We start from the raw sequence: 24,394 nt of genomic DNA, 5'->3' as shown, positions 1-24,394 counted from the left end.
TGGGTGCTTACCCACTGTCACAGGAAGGTGGGATGGCTCTCCTGGCTTTACACTGTGTGGCTGTATGATCTTACTTTGGCTATTCTGTTCTTTTCCCTCATTTTCCTCAGAGCACCTCACTGACACTGGCAGCAGGCGCATCTCCATCTTCTGTATTTGCACAGCTTCCCATGCTGAGATGCTTGGTGAGCAGAAGTAATGGACAGCATGGAGGGTTAACACCAGTCCAGAGAACTCATGGGCATGCAACTCCTGAACATTCATTTATTTATAGTTTTCCATCTCTTTTTGTCTCTTCCATAGTGAAATACATGAGAGAAGCCACCCCGTATGTGAAGAAAGGCTCCCCTGTGTCAGAGATTGGGTGGGAGACGCCTCCCCCCGAATCCCCGCGCCTGGGCTGTGCCTCTGCTGACCCGATGTCACAGCTTTCCCTCTCCATCCACAGAGACAGGAAGACAATTCCCCTCAAGATGTGCTACGTGACACGCAACATGACAGTGTCAGACCCCGAAAACAGGTGAATGGGGATTTGCCTGGGGTTGGGATTTCGCTTCCACGCTGAATGGCTGTTGATGTTTTCTGCAGTGGGGTTGGTGAGCAGGAGTGGGGCTCTGGCCACATGCAGCAACCCAACAAGGGAAGGGAGCACCGCTTTGGGAAGGGTGGGTGGTGGTGTTTGAGCCATGGGGCATGGCTCAGCTTTGGGTTATGATAGAGAAACTTTGATGCAGTAATCCAGCACTTTTGTTGGAAATAGAATCTCAGGGGGTTGTTTTCATCCTGATTAAGTGTCTGCTTTTGAAGGAAAAGACTCTGTTCACACTAATTGGTTACATCCTTCAGGCTGACTAAATTTGATTCCACTAAATGGCATTTTCTTACCTTTTTTTTAATGAATATTGTTTTAAGAGCAGTCTGGTTTGAGTATTCAGTTCTGGACATTAAAGTCAAGAAGGGGAGAAAAGTTCCACTTACAAGGCATTAATGGGGAGTTTTTGTGACTTGTTTTTTTTTTTTAATGTTAAAAATAGGATGAGGTTTTACCAGCCCTTATTTATAACATATGTGGAACAGCTGCACTACACCAACACACTCCCTGATCCCTTCTCTAACAGCTGCTAATAAAAAGGAGAACAGTCAAGTCAGTGATACAGACTGATTCTCCATCCAAATAATGGCCTTTTTGTTTTCCTGCAGTGCTCAGAAGCTGGGTGTAATTAATGCCTTTGATTCTCAGCATTTACATATAGGCATAAACAAAAGTTTTATTTTCATTTTCAGAGAAGGATAAGGAGAAGTGAGGAGAGCAAAAAGTGGCTTGGGAAGGATGGGTTTTTCTGTAATCTCTTGCACTGCACTTCAGAAACTTTATTAGTAACTGTGTAGTTTTCCATCTTTCCTTTTTATATTTGTCTGACCTTTTAATTTTCCCCCTCCATGTTTTATTGTTTGGTATGGCTTTACTGTGCCTTGGCTCTTCATCTCACATAGTGGTTGCCCCCATAGTCATTGCTAACTGGCTGCTACAAAAGTGCAATTGTAAACCAGAAATAACCCTAGCAGTCCTTCTCAGTTTATATCAAGATGTTTATTGATATTGGCCACTTTTGTTTTCCACATATGTCTGCGTAGTTTAAGGTTTGACAGCTGTATCATTTGTCTGAGAGTTTGTCTTTCTTTCTGCCATGGAGTGTATTTTAAAAATACTCATACAGGTCACATTTTTTCAATCAGTACAATGTAATGATACTTTGCCTGTGTTGACTTTATTTTCTCATATTTTTTCCCCTTTGTTTTTTGACTTTTTAGTTTTCACCTTCTGTCACTCTCCTGGCCCTCAGTTGGTTTGAGAGCCAGGATTGACTCAGAGGGACACACACTCATGGCTCATGATACCTCTGCAACAGAGCTGACTTTTTTGAAATATGCTACAAATGTATGTGTTCTTCAGTGTTACTAGGAAGTAATGTGTGGGAGAGTCGTATTACTTTTTATCATGGTTTTCATTTTGTGTTGCTGTCATTTCCTGTGGAAAGAGTGACTTCTGATTTTTACTGTAGTCCAGCACACTGCTGTCTAAGATGGATTTTTCCATCCAAGCATGCAGTACCTCATCATTGTGATAGCTGCTCTGTCGTATTAGCACCCCATGGATTAGCATCTTTACTGGTTTCAGTGTTTTTTAACGATTCTGATCACTGGAACTCATATTTCCCAGTATAAATGCTATTACAATGCAGCAACCCTTTCCCACTGGAACGCCTTCCAAGATAGTAATCTGATCCCAGAAAAATAATTTTATGTTCTCTCACAGCAGAGCCTAAGCCATGTCCTTACATGCTTACAACACTTCTGTTTCATAACCCAGTGACCTGACACACATAGATTTTGTAACTGGTGGTGTCACTCTGCTGGATGGCTTTAAGAGAGCTCTGCTGGCAGGATACCAAAGCACAGGTTGGCTATTAAAGGGCTCCTTTGGACTATAACTGAGCTAATTTTCATTTAAGAGTAAGTGTGGGCATGGAAAGCTTGAGTTTTCCAGTGCAATAATTTCTTCAGTGCAGGCCTTCTGGGACCAGGATGAACTGATTTTGATGTTCAGTATGGGAAGGTACCTATGTTAAGAGACCCAAAAGGAAATACTTGGCACTGAATTATCTCCAGTTCTTAGAAAGCTACAGTGAAATGTGGATTTAATGGGTATAGAGGAGTACTGTTTTTTCCCACTAGAGCTGGTAGCCTTACATAGGATTTTTTTTCTCTCATGGAAGACTGACCCCAGTTCAGAGATTCTCAAGTCCATGTCTACTCTCAGGTGGTTTGATGAGCTTGTTATTTTGGAGCAGAAGTGAAGTTTGATGCTTTTACAGCCAGCAGTTCTCAGATGTCTCCTTCACCTAATCTACTTGTGGGTTCACTCTGGAGAAGATCGAGAATTGTCGTTTCTAACAGAAACGATAAAAAAAGCTGTAAGATACCAAGGAGAAGATCCTTAATAGGAACCAATACCAAAATTAGTGTGTAGGAATTTTTAATAATAATCAAAACATGGCAACAGAAGAAGAGATGCAGAGCATCTATGCCATTCTTCTCTAGGTGCAGGGCTTGTTGTATCTTAGGCTGGAAGAAACTGGTTGAAATAATTGCTACTTAAATCAGTTGTTTGCCTATGTTTTCACTGATAAGTAACCTTTTTGGTGGCAGCAGCAGCAGCAGAGGTTAATGTCAGGCCTCACTGAGAAGCATCTCCTCCCAATGAAGGGACATGTGGATCATGGCTAGTAATACCAATAAGCAGAAAATGTTGCTGCAGTGTAGAAAGCTTTTCATCAATTTCTGGTGATGATATTACAGAACAGGAGAAAAAAATGTCTCTCAGATGAAATTCTTTCTGTTGGTGCTTTTAAAATCCTGAGACATTATACAAAGATACTTCTCTACATAACACAGGAGTCACAACATTCCCTGGAGAAATGAGACAGTTCTGTATGGATGGAAAAGGTTTTCTCATCTGCTTTTGAAGTCACCCTGAAATTCTACTTGCACATCTTTCAGCCAAACCCAGGAGGTGTGGGCCTGATCCTGTCAGCCCTTGGTGTGCACACATCATGTTCTTCCAGTGTCAAGAATCCAGAGGAGTGTGATCCTCACAGGGAGCTTCAGCAGGGTCCAGCCTTAATGACTGGATTACTCATTGACAGGATTTGGACCTCTGATGGGAAAGGCTTGCTTTTGTCTGGAAGCTAGGAAAAATGGACTGAGATAGATTCCCAGCAGTGAACTTTTCCTATCATTGTCCATTTCAGGATTGGACTGAGAATTACAATCAGAAGATAAAATTGAGCAGGTATATTCTATAGGTGTGTGTTGGCCAGGTTCTGGTAGCAGGGGAGCCACAGAGGTGGCTTCTTTGAGAAGCTGTCAGAAACTTCCTCCATGTCCTACAGTGCCAATGCCAGTCAGCTCCAGGATGGACCCACCTCTGGTCAAAGCTGGGCCAATCAGGAATCACAGTAACGCCTCTGTGATAACACATTTTAAAAGGAATATAAGAAAGTTACTTTGCAGGTGTAATTGTGCCCAGATAAGGTTGGAGTGAGAATGTGTTAGAGAAGCAGCCCTGCAGACTCCAAGGTCAATGAGGAAGAAGGGGCAGGAGGTGCTCCAGGTGCTGTAAGAGAGGTTCCCCTGCAGCCCATGGAGGATCACAGGGATGCAGAGATCCACCTGCAGCTCATGGAGGAGGTGCATGCCCAAAAGAGTCTGTGATTGTGTGGGACATCTGTGCTGAAACAGGTTCCTGGCAGGGACCTGTGGAGAGAAGAGCCCGGCTGGAGCAGTTTTGGTGGCAGGACTCGTGATCCCTCGGGGGATCCACGCAGGAGCAGCCTGTTCCTGAAGTACAGGGGAAAGGGAGCCACACTGGAGCAGTTCATGATGATCTGCACCCATGGGATGGACTCACACTGGAGAAGTTCATAAAGAACTGTCTCCCATGGGAGGAACCCCACACTGGAGCAAGGGAAGGACTCCTCTCCCTGAGCAGCAGCAGAAACAACCTGTGATGAGCTGTGTAACCCTCATTCCCTGTCTCCCTGTGCCACTGGAGGGGAGTAGGTAGAGCCTGGGAAGGAAGGGGTAGGGGGGAGAAGATGTTTTTAAGATTTATTTTACTTCTCAGTATCCTGCTCTGATTTTGTAAGTAATAAATGCAATTAATTTCACGAAGTTGGAGCCTGTTTTGTCTGTGGTGGTACTTGGTGAGTGATTGCTCCTGGTCCTTATCTCAACTTAGGAACCTGTTACATTTCCTGTCCCCTGTCCACTAGTGGAGGGGAGTGACAGAATAACTTCGGTGGGTGCCTAGAATTCAGGGTCAACCCTACAGGGGGACTACAAGATGGCAGAGGAACTGGCTAGTATCCATTCATTCTGGACTCTGCACAGTGAGGTGCATCGGGCAATTACTGAGCTTCCCAAGACAGCAAGGAGGTGCAGAACAGGACAGACTGAGACCTGTTTATTCCAAAGGTAGCAATAGATTCAAGCAGTTTCATTATTTTGAGGTGGGGTTTTTTAGATTTGTAAAATTTGTTTAACTGTTTTAATTTTATTTTTTTTTTTGCATTTTGAAATACTGATTCACTGAACGAAATGTTCACAAGATCTGTTGCAAAGCCATTGCTCTCCAAACTTCCTTTTGCACACATTTTTAAATAATAATTTCTTCTTACATTATTTAATAACAGTAATGTCAGTAATGCACAGTAATAGCATCAGTGAGATTTAACATTTTGAAGTGTACTTGGTGTACAAGTGTGTAACTTATGCAGCATGAAATAGCACAGTGTAATTCTAAAATGGCATTTCAAAATCTTAAATATAAAACAAATTCTAGTTAATTTGCATGTACGTACTTTTGTTACAGACATGAAAACAAAAGTTGAAGCTTCTTTAAGATGAAAATTGAGTTTCAAACAGATTTAATATGACACAGTAGAAACAAGTCCTTGCATCAAAAAACTTGAGTCATGAGTGCAACCAACAAATATTAAGATATAAGCAGAAGATTGTGAAAATGCAATAAAAAGACAAACATCTTGAAGCAGATGAGGGAGTGGAAGACCAAGGAGCTCCTCAAGTTCCTGCTTATATAATTTAAGGGGAACTGGGGACAGGGAGGCAAGTATTATGCATTAGAGAAGGTTCTGGATATTTTGTTGATGAAAACATGGTCTGGCTCATGCCCCCACCCTACCTCTCTCCTGTTTAGTGAACAGGACCATACCTTAGTTCTGCCAGGTACGAGCAGGCTCTGGTGTGCAGAGCAGATGCTGATTCTCCTCCAAGAGTAGTGTGGCTTAGGGATGCACCTTTGCAGCCTGGAGTTTTTCTCTGCTGTTGGGGGAATGGTTTCCCTGAGTCAGTCATGTATGCTTGGGGCTCACAGATGGCTGGGCTCTGCCACAGAGTGACCAGAGAACCACAGCCACCCTTGAAGTGCACAATCACACTTTCCTTGTTTTCTGCCTCTTAGGAGATAGTTTGATAGCACTGAGCACAGTCCCTGACACTGGCAGTAGCAAGCACAGATAGGGTTTGGTGCTGGGTAAAGGCTGAGCTCCGCACCAAGGATAAGGAGGTGATGGCCCATTTCCATCACTGTGCTGGCACTGCTGGCATACTGGAGCTGTGTCCAACCTGGACATCCGCAGCTCTGTGGGGCTTCCTGGGGAGGTGGAAAATTTTTTTCCCTAGTGCACAGTACAAATTTATCTGAATTGGGCTCTGGTTAAAGAAACTTGGGCCTTTTTTCTGTTGCTGTAGGTTGTAGGTATTCAAAGGAAAGACAAAGAACTCGACATCTGCATGGGGGATAGAGCATAAATAAAAATATAGAATGGGCACATTATGAGTATTAAAAGTCACCCTCTACAGCTCCTCAAGGAATTTGTTCTTTGCTCCTAGTGTTGTTATTGAGCTGCTCTCTGGCTATAGAACCTCTGTGAAATGTGGAGACCATACTGAATTCATAGTGTTCTTGTGAGCTACATCTTGAGATCCTTGGATGAAAGGCACGTAGCAGTTAATTATCATTATTGGTACAGACATGCTTTACTATATGAATATCAATAAGTCCTTTGAAGAAGTAATTGAACTTGCTTGAGTCAGTCTGATTTATATCAAGAATTTTTGTTAGTGTTTGTTTCTTTTTCCTGGTGGGCTGTGTTTATTATCTCCTTAGATTACTATATCAACAATCCAACATTAAAGTATAGCAACTTGAAAGAGTGTAATTCAACTCCAGAAAAGAACAAAAGTGATGATAATCGGAGTGAAACTGCTTGACTCTCTCCTCATCCTTAAATCACCCTGTTGTGCTATCACAGTGTGCTTGGTCTGTTACAGCCTTGCCCACAAAAGGCTGTGAATTTAAAGTCATGATGAGCATGTGTTTTTAAACTCAACATCCAACTATGTTACTGTAATGGATCCAAATCCAGCTTTTTTGTGAAGCTGGATGTCTCTTGTTGTGTTCCTGTACTGTAACTGCTAATTACATTACACTCTGCTTACAAAATCTGCTCTTTATTGGAAGGGATTAATAAGTAGGCAGCACTTGAGGTTTATCTACTGCTGCCTCTTTCAAGCTGAGAGAAGTTAGGTAATTTACATAAAAAGGCATTGGCTGCTTCCCCTTCAGTACTCTGAAGGTAGGAGAAGGAAGAAGTTGGGGTATAGGCAACAGAAGTGGAGTTGTGGGATGGGTCATGTGGAAGCCTCCTCTTCCTCCTTGATACGTTGCATGGTGTGGGACCCTTCTCAGTGGCCAGGGTCAGTGCATTCAGGGCTAGGGTTGTCAGGTGAGGGACCTGTAACATTGCATTTTTTTCTCTCATAATATTTTGGGGGAAAGTCATTAACTGCTACAATCAATAATTCATTGACTGATAGATTTAACAATTAAATGGTTCTATAATTTGTTGTCTGACAGTTCTCTGTCTACTACATCTTTTTTTGGGGCAGCTCTGCAATTGCTGGTGCATTTTTAAGCTTCAGTCATCTACCTTGATAGGGGCAGTTTTCCAAACCCATAGGAGCTGGAGCTCTGAAGCCTCCAGGCAGTGATGCCTTGAGATTTGACGGTGATTTTTAAATTTGTTTTTCATTGTGCAGAATAGTTGGTTTCTATCATTTGTGAAACTTCCCACCAGCCAAACAGCTTTAGTCTAAATCCTACCAGTTTTTCTCTTAGCCTCAGTTTCTTCTTATCTTTCTTGAAAGGCTACTGAGATCAGGCACTTCTGCAGGACTACCCCTCCCATAAAGATGAACATTTTTGTCTTTTTCAAGACAAATCACCAAACTAGGGTGAACTTCATTACTTTTTATTTTCCTTCATTATTTAATTCTTACTCTGTTAAATCATGTGAAAATAGGTTTCTAGTGTCCTAAAGACTGCTGTAGTCTCTGGGCAATGGTTTGAGAGCTGAATTACTGGGAGATGCGCCAGGATCTGGGGACACAGTGGAAACCCCTGAGTTTTCCTGCAGGGTGTTTGAGATACCAGTGTAGAACTGGACAGTTACAGGATGTTGTGACTCAACTTCAATCTCTGCAGGTCCTGGTGAATTTGGGACTAGGCATGTCTCATTTTCTTGAAAAAAAAAAATATATTCTTTTTCTCCTGGCATAATGGCACGGGACTTTCTCCCTTCCCCATCCTTTTGTGGCCATGCAGGTGAGCTCCTGGTGTCCTTCCCATCTCCAGCATAAATCAAATAGGACCGGGTAAACCTCCTGCATGTGTAACTCAAAAGCAGTGTCAGTGCATGCATGCATATATTGGACTATAAATAAAACTTTATGTATATATGTGTGTTTCTATGTGTGAGCTGGGCTGAACATGGCCTGACAACAATGAAATGTGTCACTGTGAGTTGGGTGGTGAGGAAGGATGTGGGTGATGAGGAGGTTGGAGTAACCAAGGCTGGAAGAATGTTTTCAGCTGGATTTTTTGATTAACAAGCCTTTAACCAAAGTCTTTCTTTCCTGTGAAAATGTTTAAATAATGAAAAAAACCCCATATTCTGGTGGGGTTTGTGTTGCATTTTGGGTTTTTTTCAGCCGTTGCTTCAATTAGGGGAGTTTTGAAAAAGTCAAAGAATTTTGATTTTTCCAGTTAGCTTCAGCTGTAGAGGGTTGAGCTGAGAAATGGAAATAAGAGTGAAGGAACTGGAAATTAATCAGGTGAAGAAAAAACAAGAAAAGGAGCTGCCCTGAGAAATGCATGGAGGGAAGAGAGAGCACAAATTAAGAAAAAGTGTTTAAAGAAGCCAAACAGCAAGGCAAAGCAACAAACCCAGAGAGTGAAGGCTGCAGCAGACTTTACTTAACAAACACTCTTGTAAAAAAGAAAAAAAAAACAACAAAGCTCTGGAGAGATGGCAAAAGAGAAATACTTCAAGAAGTGTGTCACAGAATAAAGGGAAAGGAAGAGCAGTGGGAGTGCTGTGGGGAAGAGGAGAACAAATAGTTAATCATGTTTTTATGTGCATCTTCATGTAAAGGTATGAAAGTGCTGATATTCAAGCTGCTGCTAAATAATGTTGAAGACCAATTTAAAGACCCCTGAGATCTCCCAAGAAAGAAAGTTGATGTGCAAGGGTTTCAGTTTCCTGCTATACTCCCAGTCCTCACAGTCTCTGTGTTATGGCTTGGAGAGAGTGACAGCCTCAAGGCTCTTTTTCCTGCCTGGCTGTTGTCCTGTGTTCAGTGCTGGACTTTCCCTCACCTACCAGCCCATCTGCAAATTGGATTTCAGTCTCACAGCTCTGATCTGGCCTGATCTACCATTAATTAAGGAGCAGAATTTTCAGGTGGTGTATTTAAAGCTGCTCCTTCTTGCACCTCCTGTAGTCATGGGTATGGCAGCAAATGACATCCACAGTGTGAGTCCTGGTGGTGGCTGCCATCAAAGGTGCCACAGCTCAGTGTTGGAAGATGCTGAGGCTGATGCTTAATGCTTAGGTTGTGTGTGAATACTTTGCTATTGTAATACCCTCCAGTCACTTCTAGCGTGCTTTCTCCTGTGTTTCTGCTGATGGAAATTCTTGTTTTACTGTAGGAAGAGTTTTGCTAAACTTGCTACTTCTTCACTTACATACAGCTTTTCCATCAGTCACTGTGTCTGTTCAGTGAGAAGATGGGTCTGCTGCCAGTTGTGAAAGTGTCAGAAGGTGACCCATGCACACTGTCCCCAGAGAAGCTGGCAGTATCTCTGAGAGACTGGCTCCCAGTGGTGCCTCACCCCACAGCACTCAGAGGCCAGCAATTTATCCAGAAGTAATTTGTGGCTTTGTAGTCGTGGTTGTCTGGCTTTGGTTTTGCTTCACTTGGCAAGTAAGAAGTGATCCCTGGGATTCTTGATCATGGAAGCCAAAAAGTAGGTGTATAGCATAATGAGACATTGAGACATACCTTGCTAGATAAGGAGCACCTGCTGTTCCTCTCTTCCAGCAAGACTTTCTTCTAGACAATTCATCCACAAGACAGAGGTGATCTGTCAGCAGCCCTACTAATTTTTCACATTTCCATATCTGTTTTAATGCACATTTGTGGATCACATCCTCTTCTTTCCCCTTGGTCCTACTACAGTGCTTCCTAACAGTGGCACTCCTTCTCAGAAGATGTCTAATTCATCTCCAAACCCATGGTCTCTTACTTGCAGCAGCATGAGACCCTCCAACCTCTTCTCAATTTGAAGGGGCCATCTACCACTATTACCAGCTACAGTCATATGCTCTTTGCCAAGCCCAGATGCACTTCCAGCAGCAGAAGGTTTGCTTTGCTGCTGTTGTTTTTGAATTTGGCTGTGGATTTGCTTCAGGGAAAACAGCTGTTTAGGGAGCTGTGGTCAGTGTATTGAATATACCAGTCACATCTTCTGTTCCTAAAATTTCAGCATCTTCTAAAGTTAAATCAAATTCCTGACAACTCCATGAAATAATGCTGTTTGTGTTTTTTTTCCCAAATAATTGACACCTACTACTCCTTGAAACAGCACTTCCGCCGTTGTTTTGTGCTGAATCCACTGTGAAGAAGGCTGAACTCTCTATTCCTGGATTGCCAATATTCAGTACAATGACAACCAGAATATAAAAGAAAAAACCAAGAGAGTAAACTATAAGAGATCTTTTGGGCACTGTGGTGTAGGAGTCCTGCTTGTTAATATCCACATACATTTAAAAACTATTCAATTACTTCTGTGGTTGTTCTGGGTGGAGAAGGCACTGTGTGATATCTCTACAGATTGGTTGTCTCTGCAGATTGGTCAGCATCTGCATGCAGTGGCATGAGCAAGTCCATTGCAGAACCAAATCCTTTCTTTACTTGCATGTAGCACAACTCCACTGATACAGCTTTTATTAAAGCCCAGCTGGTGGCAAATAGAAATGAAATAAACTGTGACAGCTCATTAGTGATATATACACCCTCTGGTTGGACATCAGTCTAGTCCAGCTCCCAGGACAGTATCTAAATCATTTTTAGCACTGTAAGCTGAAAGTCACCACGTAACTGTTAATACAGCAAGTACCTTTCTGGCAGTGAGGGGACCCAAGAGCCTTTTACATAGAAAAATTCCACTTGATTACCAAGCAGCACTTGCTTGGTGAAATTGCTTTCACCTCCATTTAGATTCATCAGATGAAGATGCTTCTTCAGAGAGTAGGCTGGGGAATCCATTGCAAGCCTAACAGTATTTCTCTGGACTATTTTCCTTGCAGACTAAGCCCAAAGTTTCCATTGCTTAATTTTAATGTATTCTGTTCCTGGTTCATTTCCCGGCACTGAATGTAGAATTCAAAAGAACCTTAACAGTTTTTTAAAATCTATTTTATAACAAAACCTACAACTCTTTAAATATAAATCAGGTTGTGTTCTTCTAAATCCCCCCTTTTCCTGGAAAGGTGTTTGTACATTCAGAAAAAAACAGAATTACTTACTGTGGTTTCACATGCAGATGGTGATGGAGGAGACAGAGTGAACAGTTTAGCCTTTGATTCATCTTTAAGTTTGCAAAGTCAGTGACAGACTATTTTATTCCTGTGTGCCAGTGGAAAATCAAAGTAGTGAGATGGACTTCAATAACTCTGGCTCCAGCTTATCATTAACTTCAAGGGATTTGCTCCACACTTTAATCAGTCACTGAATACATAATCTGACCCAGGAAGAGTCATGAAGTGTAACTCAGTGCCTGATTTGGTCCTGAGCCAATGCTGGTGGCAGAAGTACTTTCAAGAGTTTTGATAAAAGGTATTTCTTAGATAATGAACACTCCTACAGAAAGAAGCTTTATCAAATGTGGAATGAGTATGGTCTACCAAACGTTTGCTTTAAACTTCTTCTGATCCTTTGTGAAGTAAAAAGTCTGATGAAGAGAGGGAGGGAGTTTTCCTCTTACGAGCCAGGTTGCAGCATTTGGAAGCACTGGGGTTTGTGTCACCCCGTGTTCTGCGGGTGGAGAATGGGATGCTGGAAACACTCCTCTGCTCACTGAGGGTCTTTGAGAAGGAGAGAGAAAATTACTCTTATTATAAGGTTTGCCAAATGATCTCTGAGAAAATGTGATATCATTCATATGTGTTGCCAAGCTGGAGAGATGCCGCGCATCTTGGCAGTCATCTAGAGCTAACATATAATTCCTTTGGGTTGGTATGGGCTTTATCAGAAACAGCTCCATATGCAGTATTTACATAACTGTGGTGGAGTGTGAGAATAAACACAGCTGTGGCATTGCCCTAAATATTTCAGTTCAGTGGGGAATTAAGGGAACTTTATCACTGAACTGCAGATAAACAGAAGTCAGTAAGAGGTGGTCAGTTTAGCCAAGGAACAAATCAAAACTATAATGGCTAGACTGCTGGAAACATTTAAGTGCCTTAGTCTTGGAGTTTACTAAGGTCACTGGTATTTTTTTCTTTTTAGAAAGTATGGAAATGCCATCAGTCAGCTGCTATACAGAAAGCATCATCCAATTGGACTGGTGTATCAAAGCAGCGTGGGCTGAAAGGCAGAAAAGGAAAGAGTTTATAGGGATGCAGCACTTTCAGCTCTGATTACAGTCAGAGCCCATGGGTTTCCAGGAAGATTTAAAGTTTCTTTTAGTATCTCCATCTCAGTTGACTATGGAGACAGGAGTCTTGGGTTTTTGGTGGAAATTCACAAGCTTGGTTTCTTGAGGTTTTCTAGTCCAGATCTTACAGTGATTGCCAGTAGCAGAATTCAGACAGTTGAGGATTTAGACTTTAGGGTGTGCAAATAAAAGTTGGCCTACGTAGCAGCCTGCTAAGGAATGATGCTTGCAGATGTATTTCTGGGAATGGACTAGTGCTGTGGATAAAAGGAATAATTTTCAGAACAGTCAAAGCAGCATGCATTCCTGATTTATACTAAGTTTTGAGAAGTGTAGTGGTATTGTTCGGTCATCTTGTTACCAGCTCACGGAACAAGGAAGACTTTCTACAACTGTTCATGCATTATTATCAAACTTTGGTGACTGACAAGCATTCTCAAACTAGCTCTATTGGAAGTCACTGAAGAATGAGTATTTTTGCAAGCATGGCTCAGTATGTATGTATGTATGTGTATGTATACTAGAATTTAGACTTAGGTATCACATTTGAATATGTAGGTATTAGAAAGAATATGCATGGTTTAGAATCCCTTAAACAGAGCCGTTAGCAGCTCTCTAAATGTTCATTATTTTAGGGGATAGAACTCTTGCACAAATACTTAAGTCGCCATCAAGAAAAATACACTTTGATGAAGGCCCAAGTACTAAAATACCTGTTTATATATTAATCCACTTTTTTGAAGGAAGAATTTACAAACTGGATGTAAAAAAGTTGGTGTTTGGAGAACTTTGGAAGCTTTTTTATCTCTCAATAATTTATTTTTAAGTCAAAACCTGCTACAACTCTTAACATAAAGAAATCACACAAATTTGCTGCTGTTCCTTTGGAACTGAAAAAGCAGCACTTTGCTCTAACTCTTTAGAGTCTGTGTTCAGCACTTTGTTTACTGCATGATATGCAGTGAGTTTGTAGGTGGAAGTCCCCATATAGAAACCACAGGCTTTGTAAAGAGCATTGTTTCACACAATATATATGGTGTGTTAGCATTTCTCAAATGCAGCACAGTATTGCTGTGTTGTCTGAATAATTTTTGTTTTTAAAAGAAGTGTTAAAATGGCAGACAGAGAAAATCGTGATTGCTGCTCCTGGACTGTTCCCTGCCTTGTCTGGGTTCTTCACTCTTCCACTTCTTTTGTTGGTGAAATGAGAGTGCTGTCACTGGCCTCATTTGTGAAATGCTGTAAGATCTCCTGCCAAAAACTGTTCTGTAAGTAATAAGCAACATTTCACTTATTACTACAATGTATTTTGAAAATCCGAGCCTATCTAGTTTGTATTTGGTGGTGATTGCCTACAGGAACATGCTCCAGCTCTAGTTCAGAGTCACAGTGGGACTCAGCAGTGGGAGAGCTGTGTTTGTGATGGAAAGACAGCCACAGCACAGCACAGTATGGTAGCTGTGCATGATCGTAATGATCAGTGGACACAAATGGCTAAATCCTAACCATGAAGGGGATGGCTGTTTCTAGCAGTTCAGAAAAAAAATGAGAGTGTGATTTGGAGCGTGCTTATCTATAAATGTAGATATTTATATGTATCAAGGAATTTTGCTTTGGTACCTGAAACTGAAAATACTTTGGTGCATTCTGGAGTGGTTAAATAAGAACCTTAATTTTCAGATAGTGCTGAACTGTAGCAGCTTTACTGAGGAAACATGCATTACTGTGTTAGCTCAGTGCTTCCTGAAAAATCAAGCCACTTCTTAAGCTATTCAGTGATTTAAGACCCTGAACAGTTCAGCTGCTGAGTTTGGAAAATCATGACCTTTTCCAAATTTAGAACAGTGTCAACGTGGAAACCTCCCCTTCTCAAAATGGACAAACATGAAACCAGGGATCCTTCCTCTCTGAGCCCCAGAGAGCTGTGCAGATAGAGTAGCCCTCTGTTCTGGATTTTGCTCTGGTTTAACCAAATAATTAAAACTTCTTAATTGTTAATTAAGTTCCAGCTTGCTGGATTTTTTAATTGCACAACAAATATTTGCATTGCAGTACTGTTTTGAACTTCAACCTGAATAAATTCCACTGAACTAATTAATTTTCTGCTGCAGAAAGGAGTCATTGTGTGTCCCAGTGATTGGGCAGCCATACACAGGACAGAAGTACATGCTTAGGCTCAGATCCCACATCGAATTTGGGAGGGTAGCATTTGGGGCTGTCACTGTACTTTTATAATAAAAAAGCACAAATGTGATACAGAGTTGAGAGATGGACAATGACCAGGGCTTTGTTTCATAATTGCCACATAAAGATAAAACAGGCTATTACTTTGTGGGTTATTTAACAGATGTTCAAGTAGAATGGCCCACAAAGCTATAAAGAGCACACAAAGCCCCACTAATAACTAATAACTTCACTAAGAACAGAGCTGAAATAGCTGCAGCTGCCTGTCAAAGCATTTTTGTTTTTGTTAGCAAAGGTGTTGGCACAGGTCCCATTACCACAATGAACAGGATTCATTTTCCTGAAAACAGTGTTCAGTTGTACTTTCCAAACCATGGTGGAAACCCACAGGATGGTCCAGTAGGAATGTTTTATTTGAAACAAAACTAATTTCCTTCTACAGGAGTTTGAAAATCTGTAAAAGGTGCCTGCCAGCAGCAATCATATGATTGTTCTTAGCACTTTCTTGTTGCCACTGTTAGCAGGATCTAAATGGAGCATTGAGGATGCTGGTAACTCCCAGAGAAGGCCAGTTGTGCTAGACCTCTGTTAATGTCTAGGGGTATCACTGAAACCACAGAACAATACTAGGAAAACTGCTCTGTTTGGGATGAGGATGATTTTTATTTATCTCTGCATGTATAAAATAAACACACTGAAAAACTCTGTGCCATGATAACCAGCTAAGGAAGGCAGCAGCTTGGCCCTGGCTTCTCCACAGCCATCTTCCATGCAGCTTGCAGTTCTAGGCAGTGTCCATTGAGTGAATGTTCCTTTTTGAATGTCCATTGAGTGAATTTGAAACTCCTATTGGCATTTGTATGTGGGATTGCATCAGCACTGGCAAATCCCCTTCTCAAGGATGTTATCATAATGCCAGTAGAGACCTGGCTTCAGTTAACATGATGCTACTCTATTCAGGTGTTGTAAAGGTAAGTTTTTAGTGCTCAATATTAGTATTTTTTACTCTCTGTATTCACAAAAAAGGTAATAAATTCAGTTGCCTATTAATATATGAATGAACATGATGTTTTTTCCCCCCATGTTTCTAGAATTATTGAAGTTCATTCACCTGATGCCAAGCACACCGTGGTGCTCAGGAGTAAAGATTCAGCTACAGCCCAGGCCTGGTTCAATGCCATCCACTCCAGTGTCAATGAGCTCATCCCCAGGGTGATTGCAGAGGTCAGAGACCAGCTGGGTAAAACAGGGATTGCTGGAAGTCGAGAGATTAGGCATCTGGGCTGGCTTGCAGAAAAGGTAACGAAAATACTCTTATTTTCATTTCTAAGCTCTTTGTCTCTTATTCTCTGTACCTGAATTCAGCCTTGTCTGGAAGTAGAGAGACTAAATGAGATTCTGGGGTTTGATTTACCGTTCCTTGAAGACTTTTCTTAACATGCCAATTTTTGTGCTTTAAAAAAAATAGCAGAAAACTATAACATCCCCATAATCTTTGCTTCTACATGCCAGTTAACAAAGACTTTCCTGGGAGATCAAAATGTCTCATGTCAAGTTCAGGGATGGGACAGGAGTCGCAAAAACTGACACCAGCCCTTGAGTTCACCTGCTGTAACAACTCCCATCATGTATATGAGTTGTCATCTTCCTATTCCCAGCTTGTGAAGTACCTACTTACTTGGTCCATGAGCCTGGCCTCTGGAGCTGGGCCTGATCTGGAGCTTCCCATAAAGGCTGGGAGCTTGTTCTTTATTTATAACCATGAATTTGAGATGAGCATCCTATCAGGTTGTGCTTGAAATTGCAACTCTTGCCTGTCTTTCAAAGTTTGAGTCTTAAAATGTTTTATGCACAGAGAAAACCTGGTGTTCAGCTCAAGAGTAATTTGGAATCTGTTGACCCGTGAAAAGACAATCCATGAATGCACAGGGGTGGTATCAGTATTAGAGGATCTGATTTTAAATCAGCAGTCTCAGAATTCATTTTAGACACTGTACCAACTGATAAGTAGTGTGGATTTGCTATGGTAGCAGTGTTAGAATTGTGCCTAGAGGTAATTCCCATCCATCTACTGCCTGGGCAGCCATTCAGAGCATCTCTGCCCCTCCAGCTGGTCTGTGTGGGGTAATGGCCACTCTGTACACGCTGCCCTTTCAACCTGTGCATCCAGCACAGATGTGGAGAACTGACTGTAACTGCCCTGAAAAAACAATACTGCATGTTTTATCTCTTTTTGGGATTTTGTACATGAAAATATGGAAGCCACAGGCAGACGTACGTATTTCTATCTAGTGTCCTTTAAGAATGCACACCATTAATTTTTATCAAAACATGGGTCATTCTACACCACTTGCAGTGACACAAAGGTTGCAAAGCCTTTCAGGCAGATTTTGTGTCTTTTCCTGTCCCTCCCTCCAAGCTCACAAAATGGGGACAACAGCACAACTCGTCAGCTTAATGCTGTAAAACATTGGGGGAATAATTTGGGATTAAAACACCAAAGGATTGGTAAGTAAATTTTAGCAGTATAAAACTATACAGCCATGGGATCTTTAATCTTGTTTTCCTTTTTGTATTTCTATAAACTTATAAAAAGCTAAACATAAAGGGCTTTTCCTGTTGCAAAATACTTTCCTCTGAAGGGCTAACTGCTCTGTAGTAGATCATAGAGATCTTGTAAGTATAATATTCACAGATCATCTTAAATGGCTTCTAGTTTATGAATTTCCTCTTCTTACAGTTAATACACAAAATCCCATTCACATGCTTCTCTCTTTCTCCTTTTCTTTTTTTCTCTTTTTCTCCTTATGGTCTGAAATCTTATTTTGTGTTACTCAATATGGACCATTTTGAGGTCTTTCTAAATTTAGTGGTGAAACTTGTTTTGCTTTTGTTAGGGTCAGGCTGTGGCTCTGTGCATGTTCCAGTGTATTTATGGTGAAGAAAGAATTAGCCTTGAGAGATTTGCTTTGAGAGAGTGACATTGTTACTGAAAAGGCAACTTGTTTTTTTTTTCACTAAAAACCATCCAGAACTGTGCAGTAGTAACAGAGTGATGTCAAAAGTTTCCACCCTTCTCTGGTGTTAGAGACCTTGTTGAAAAGTAGAGAAAATCCCTACCTGTGGCAAAATGTGATGTGAAATTCTTTTTATTTTCTTACTGGTCTGTGGGCTGTAAAGCCTGGATGAAAGAGTTAACCTGCATATACTGTGTATATGCCAGCTGTTTATGTACTGTGTTCAGAAGAGGTGTTCAAGGCAGCTGGAGGAGGTGCTCACCACAGATGCTCCTTGTGAAAAACCTGTGTTTGTTAGTGGGAAGAGATTAAATTCTGCAGTGATTTGTGGAAGTTGCTGTAAATACAAGTGTGGTTGTTTGATTCTGCCTGGATACCAGGTGCCCACCAAAGCCACTGTATCTCTCTCCCTCTTCAGCTGGACAGGAAAGAGAAAACAAAAGGCTTAAGAGTTGAAATAAGGGCAGGGAATACAATTCACCAATTACCATCATGGGCTAAACAGACTCGACTTGGGGGAAGATTAATTGAATTTATTACCAAACAGGCCAGCGTAGGGTATTGAGAAAATAAAACCAAATCTTAAAGAAACCTTTTCCCAGCCCTCCCTTCTTCCCTTACTGGTGATGTTCTCTACCTTTCTCCCCTCCCTGTGGCACAAGTGCACTAGAATGGGGTTGTGGTGAGTTCATCACACCTTGTTTCTGCTGCTCCTTCCTCCTCAGGGGAGGACTCCGCACTGCTCCCCTGTCCCAGGGTGAGGTCCATCTCACAGGAGCCAGAACTTCTCCGAGATGCATCCTTCCCATGGGCAGCAGTTCCTCACAAACTGCTCCAGTGTGGATCCCCAGCAGCTGCACAGCTCCTGCCTGCTCCAGGGTGGGCTTCCCACAGGGTCACAAAAGCATCTTAGATTGTAACTTTTGAGACAGCTTTTATGGCATCCTATTATGTTACTTACAGAGCATATCCTTAAAGTCAGTTCTCAGTAAAATGGGAAGACAAGACTGTGAGCTGAATTCCTCTGCTTGTTTGGGGAATGCAAAGTGTAATCCCATAGAAATTTCACTGTAATTTGCTGTGATTACTCTCTGCTTCAATTAAGCTATTTCCTGGTTTGAATTTTTTTTTATATGACTGCTCTAAACTTAGCTCTAAACTTCAACCTACATGACACTACAAAAATAGATTCATTAGGGGAGCCTCCCTCAGGTGGGTAACATTAAAATAAATAGTAGGTTATCTAAGATACTAAGCCACTGCATGCTAACAGGATTCTACTACCTTAACTGGACTTCCCTGTGAAGAAAGCAGTAAACTTGTGCTCTTCAGTCTGAAACTTCCATCTTGGAAGTCCACCTTCAGGTTCCTTGTGGGCAGTGAGGGTGTCTGCTGCTGAACAGAGAGCTATGCATCACTTCAAGAAAGCAAATGTTCTCTGTGGCCTTCTTATAGGCAAGGAGAAAAACAGCCAGAAGCAATCATTAGAGATGCCATCTTCCCTCTGTTATTAAGGAATACCCTTGTCCTAACCTTGGCCTTATGAGGAAGGTTTCTAAAGCTGACCAAGGATTAGGGAGTTGTATTAGTCACCAGCATCCCAAAACTTCTCTGTAACTAAGAGAAATGCCAAGTGCTGGTTCATAATGAAGTGTGTGCGCACCTCATCTCTTTGTGTTTATTTGTCTTTTCACTTCAGCAAGACTTGAGCATTTAACAGTTGTGCAAAGATGAATAGTTACGTGTGTGTTTTAATCTTTTCATCTTGTCTTTTTATTTGTTCCCTATAAAGATACTTTCAGCAACCAATTAAAAAAAAAGTTGTTAGTAATTAATGTCAGCTAAATTGAGGAGCTTTTCCACATGTGTATTGTTTCTGCTCTTCCAGAAACACTTTCAATCCTTGTAGAAATGTCTTCTCCAGCTTTCCCCCCACTCTTTTTAATACTTCCACACATCTCATGACTTACAGAGGAGCTGAAACAGGCAAGGCTGCTCTTCTCCTTACACTTACCCATCTACCACTGAGTTCCTTCATGAGGAGCAAATTCTGCTCTGACCTAAGAGCTAAAACACTGGGGAAATGGTAGTTTATTTTATCACTCTGTAATGTCTGCTCCAGTAGACCAAAATATTGCTGGCAAAAGCTTTATCTAAATTTTTTCTTCATTAATGCAAACACAATAAGGTGTTCTGGCAAAAGGGTTTTGTGAAGGTAGCTTTTGCCAATTCAGCAACACAAGCAAAACCATTGCTGGCTTTAGGGGCAGCTGAAACTGTAGCCAGGCGCCAGCCTCAAGCTGGGTCAGTTAAGAAAAATAAAAAGAAAACTAAATGAAACCCTGAGCTGTTGCATTTCTCTCTGTCCTCGCTGTGCTAGTGATACTTTTCTTGTAGGCTCGGAAGAAAGAAAAAGCGCTTCTGTGGCCAGAGACTGTTCTCCTTTCCGGATGTCAAATGTCTTACAGGCAGTGCACTTGTTAAAATTATCTCAAAGCTCCTTTGAGAAACTTAAAAATAGGAATTGCTGCAAGTTGTCTTTTAGAATGCTAATTTTTGAAGCTGCAGAAAAAGTGACCTTGTGGGCTTTTCTCACTAGATCTTAACCCCAGCATTTGGTTCCTGTTCATGTTGCTCTGCCTGTGCAAGGCGAGGGTGTTGCTGCTCCCACCAAGCTGGTGTGGGTTTCAGAGGGAAGAAAAGACCTGAGGGGAAATAACCAAAGCAGCATGGTGAACCAGAGTTGTTTTTCAGCTCCTGACACTATCTCTGAAATGAAAAGTGTGTTAATATATTACAGGCTGTTCAGTCTCCTGAAACCTTAGATAACCATATCATTGTGTTAGTGCTGAAGTGCAAGGCATGTCACAGCAGAGTGATCTTCAGTATCGAGCTGTATATTGCAGTATTACATTTATCTCCCTGCTCTCACTCTAATTCAGAGGAGCTAGTGATAACAGGAAAATTGTGAGACGTCCAGGCTGTCCAAACAAGATTTAGGAAAATGACATGAGAGTGTATTTGAGGTTATTTTTCTTACCTAGTATGAAATGAAAATGTTACCATTTCCTTAGGAAGCATGTTCACAGGTTAGCAAAATAAGTAGAGAGCAACAGAGCCATCTTGTTATTCTCATCAGACAAATGAGTTTTCAAAGAAATGGAGATCTTTAGTTAAAATTTTTTGTATCATTTCCAAATTGTAAAAGCAAGCTTAAAATGTCTTTGCACAAGAAAACCACCAGCTCACCACATAGTTAAAACGTTTTATTTAACACTATGTGTCTGATGTTACCTGATCTTATTTATATGTGACTTTAACCAGCTTCCTAGGAAGTACAGCATCTGCTAGGCAGCTTTTTAAAAAATGTGGCATGGCTGTGTCTGTGGTTGCAGCAGCCACTGTTCCCCTTAGCATTCCCAGCTCTTCCATTATGGTGGTGGCAGTTCTGGTAGAAAAGTCATTACTTTTGGAGGGACACCATTAATTTTCTGCAGGTTTTGTGTCCGAGGCAAATCCCAGTGTAAGACAAGTAGTGAGAACCTGTGGCAAGGAGGAGAGGATTGGGAAGCTGCTGCATCCTTAGGCAGTGTGTCACTGTTTCTCTGTGGTGGTTGCCTCATCAGGCTTCACAGTCTGAACCAGCAGCATTTTCAGGAATAAAATCCAGGTTATACTAATCCCCAGGTCTCTCTTCTGTGCCTGGAAAGTACCTGTGCATGTTTAGGCTAAGCCTACAGCAAGCTTTGGGTAGTACTGTGTGTTAACCCAGTACAAATCAATGTATGACTTAACCAGATAAATAAGCTGCTAGAAAAATGGGTGTTTGGTACAGGAAATTATTACTGAAATGCCTAACTCATTTGCAGGGATTTACAGACAAGTTTGGAAATACCACCCACCTATAATATCCAGGAAGAAGAGCAAAGCAATTTGGTCCTATCCTTCTGTTTTTTGTGGTTAAAGAAGGATGCAATTTCTCATATTGATAATATACATCTGGTTATAATCTTAAAATTGATCTGACCTTTTAGAGGAAATGGAAATGGAAATTTCAAATGGAAAACTTTCTCCATGTCCTAAATTAGAAATTGCACTTCTAAATGCCAGCTAATGACTTGCTGTGGTGCACTTCTCTCCAAATGAAGAATCCTGGTTTTGCCCTGTGTTGCTTAACCTTGCAGCTTATTAATTCCGGAACTTATTTGTTTGCTTTGTAAAACACCAGAACAGAGCTCTTAATTACATTAACAGTCTTTGTTATCTGGGATAACGATCAGCCTGTTCTTAGGAAAGACGTAAACCTGAAATAGCATGAAGAGTAATTTCCTGTCCAAGCTTCAGTGAGGTTCCTCCACAGGCCATTTTTACCAGCAGTGTCATCGTTCTCTCCTTGCCTTCGGTGCCTCCAGTAAATGGCTGTATTAAGGGAAACTCAGGCTGAGAACAGCCTTTTCATTCACTGTACTGTTTTGAAGTCTCTGCCAGTCTTTATCTGTACCACACATGCTATTTCTCCCCATGCCAATGAGAGGCGAGCAAATAATAAAATTAAGTGTTCATTGCAAGGGGACTGGAAAGAAGAATAGATATAGGTAAATAGTGAAAAATTATAGGAATATGGTGGTAAATGCATGAAGGACTGGAAATCGAAAGTCTGTATTTCTGCAGTACAGTTGGTTGTAGTGAAGGAAAGCTCCTCTATCAGATAATTATAGAGCACAGTTAAATAGTGAGTGAACAGTGTTGTTCCTCTTGTGGCCTTCAGGTATTAAATTATTCTTGCAGAAGTTGAGTTTCAGTGTGAACTGGGCCCTGCATATCCTCTTGCCCTTCCCATGAGGGCTGCATTAGTTCTGGTCAGATCCCAGCAAAGGTGATCCCATCCTTCCCACTCTCCCTCTGCCTCAGCTTGCAGACGACTTAGCTTTCTCCATAAAATACAACATGTGTTTATCACCGTTCCTATGAACCCCAGGAATGATGAGCACATTCCTTTTTATAATGATTCTTCTCCATAGAGTTTTATTTAACTCCTCCCTCCCTGCATCAGGAAGAATTCTGAGCCTGAGGTGTGGCTGCTGCTGTGTCAGCTGTGCCTGCACAGGCAGGGGGACACCAGCCACAGGCAGGATCCACATGGCTCTGAGACTTTGACAGGGAGCTCTGCAGATGCCTGGTCAGCAAACCCAGGGTAGGGTTTGCGAGGGGAAATGCTGGGCTGTAGCTTGAAAGGAGGGAGAGGATGCTGAAAGGAAACAGGGAGTTCAGTGCCTTCCTGAGGTGTGGGAGATGTTTCTCTTAGTTTCTTCAGCAGAGCAGGGTGGTAGCCTGGGACCACATCCTCGTGTGGTCTGGAACACATCCTGATGTGGTTCTGAGCACTGGCTACTTTGCACAGTGTGCCTGCCATGACATGAATACTTAACTCTTTGTTCTAGATAGCCCAGACTGGAACTGCTGTTCCTCTGTGTTGGATTTTGCTGGATAAGGAGCTTTCTAGATTTTGGTAGATGAGTTGTTTTCTTCCTAAATTTTGCTGATTTTTCAGGATGTTGGGCCTTTCTGTCTTTTGTCCTGGCAGCTGCAGTTGATCTGTCCAAAGGGATCCAGCTCCTCTCGTGCATGTGTTTGACATCTCACCTTTTGGGGCTGCAAGGGTTTGAAAGGCCCTATTTGAACATAATTGCAGTACAGTTCATTTGAAAAAAAAAAGGCCAGCAAAGATGCAGGTGTGATATGAAGGAAGGCTTTGATCCCCCTCTTTTGAGAAGCTGGGCAAAGGGTTCCTTTTTGCTCTCAGGCTCTGACAGAAAATACTGCAAGAAAGATAGTGAAGAAATTGAAGGCAGTGATGCTTTTTGGTATTCAAATGTGATTTAAATACAGCATGAACCTCCTTTATAAAATACGTTGCATAGGGAGCAGAAACCTCTACTGAACTCATATCCAGCACTGCTGTCAGTGGGAAGTGGAGGGTGGCCTTCCTAATTATTTTGAATGCTTAAGTGCCAAAACAACTGATCTGTTTCCGTCCCAGTGTGTTTCTGCCTCCTCTCACTGATGCAAGTAGTGTGCCAGCAGTGGTGGGTTAGGAAAGGGAAGTGCCTGTTCTTGCCCAGCTGTGGGATGCAAGGTGGAAGAAACCAGACCAGCACAATGGTTGATGAAGGTGTGGAGCTCATCTTGGATGTTTGGAGATGCTGTGGAGTGGTTATTCAGGGCGAGCAAGCTGCCATTAAGGCAATAGTTTGGGGCAAACTCAGCTGAAACAAAGAGCAAGGCAGATGCAGTGTGAGCAATAGGAAAGCCCTGAGCAGTGACCCAAGCAGAGCCGGGGACGCCCTCCAGCCCCTGGATCCCACTTCACTTCTATGGGCCAAGCAGACTTAAGCTTACATCCCCAGGGCTGATCCACCCTGTGTACACAGCCGTGCAATGTGGGGGTGCTGGCAAACACTGTTTTGCAAGAGCTATGCCCTTGCACTCCATCTGTTTGCTCATTTGTCTGCATTTTTCTGCTTACAGGCTGCATGTTAGAAGCTCAGAA

General features: G+C 41.9%; 1 protein-coding gene across 1 annotated transcript in view; it reads left to right on the top strand.

Moving 5' to 3' along the window:
• SNTB1 (syntrophin beta 1) overlaps positions 1 to 24,394 on the top strand; it is a 110,634-nt gene that overhangs the window by 53,852 nt on the left and 32,388 nt on the right. The window contains exons 2-3 of the mRNA XM_062491391.1: positions 304 to 520; positions 15,919 to 16,126. Coding sequence (XP_062347375.1) covers positions 304 to 520; positions 15,919 to 16,126 — 425 coding nt within the window. The remainder of the gene's footprint in view (positions 1 to 303; positions 521 to 15,918; positions 16,127 to 24,394) is intronic.

The sequence above is a fragment of the Cinclus cinclus genome, chromosome 1, assembly GCF_963662255.1.
Source record: "Cinclus cinclus chromosome 1, bCinCin1.1, whole genome shotgun sequence".
NCBI classification, from domain to species: domain Eukaryota; kingdom Metazoa; phylum Chordata; class Aves; order Passeriformes; family Cinclidae; genus Cinclus; species Cinclus cinclus.
This window is presented reverse-complemented; position numbering and strand designations above follow the sequence as displayed.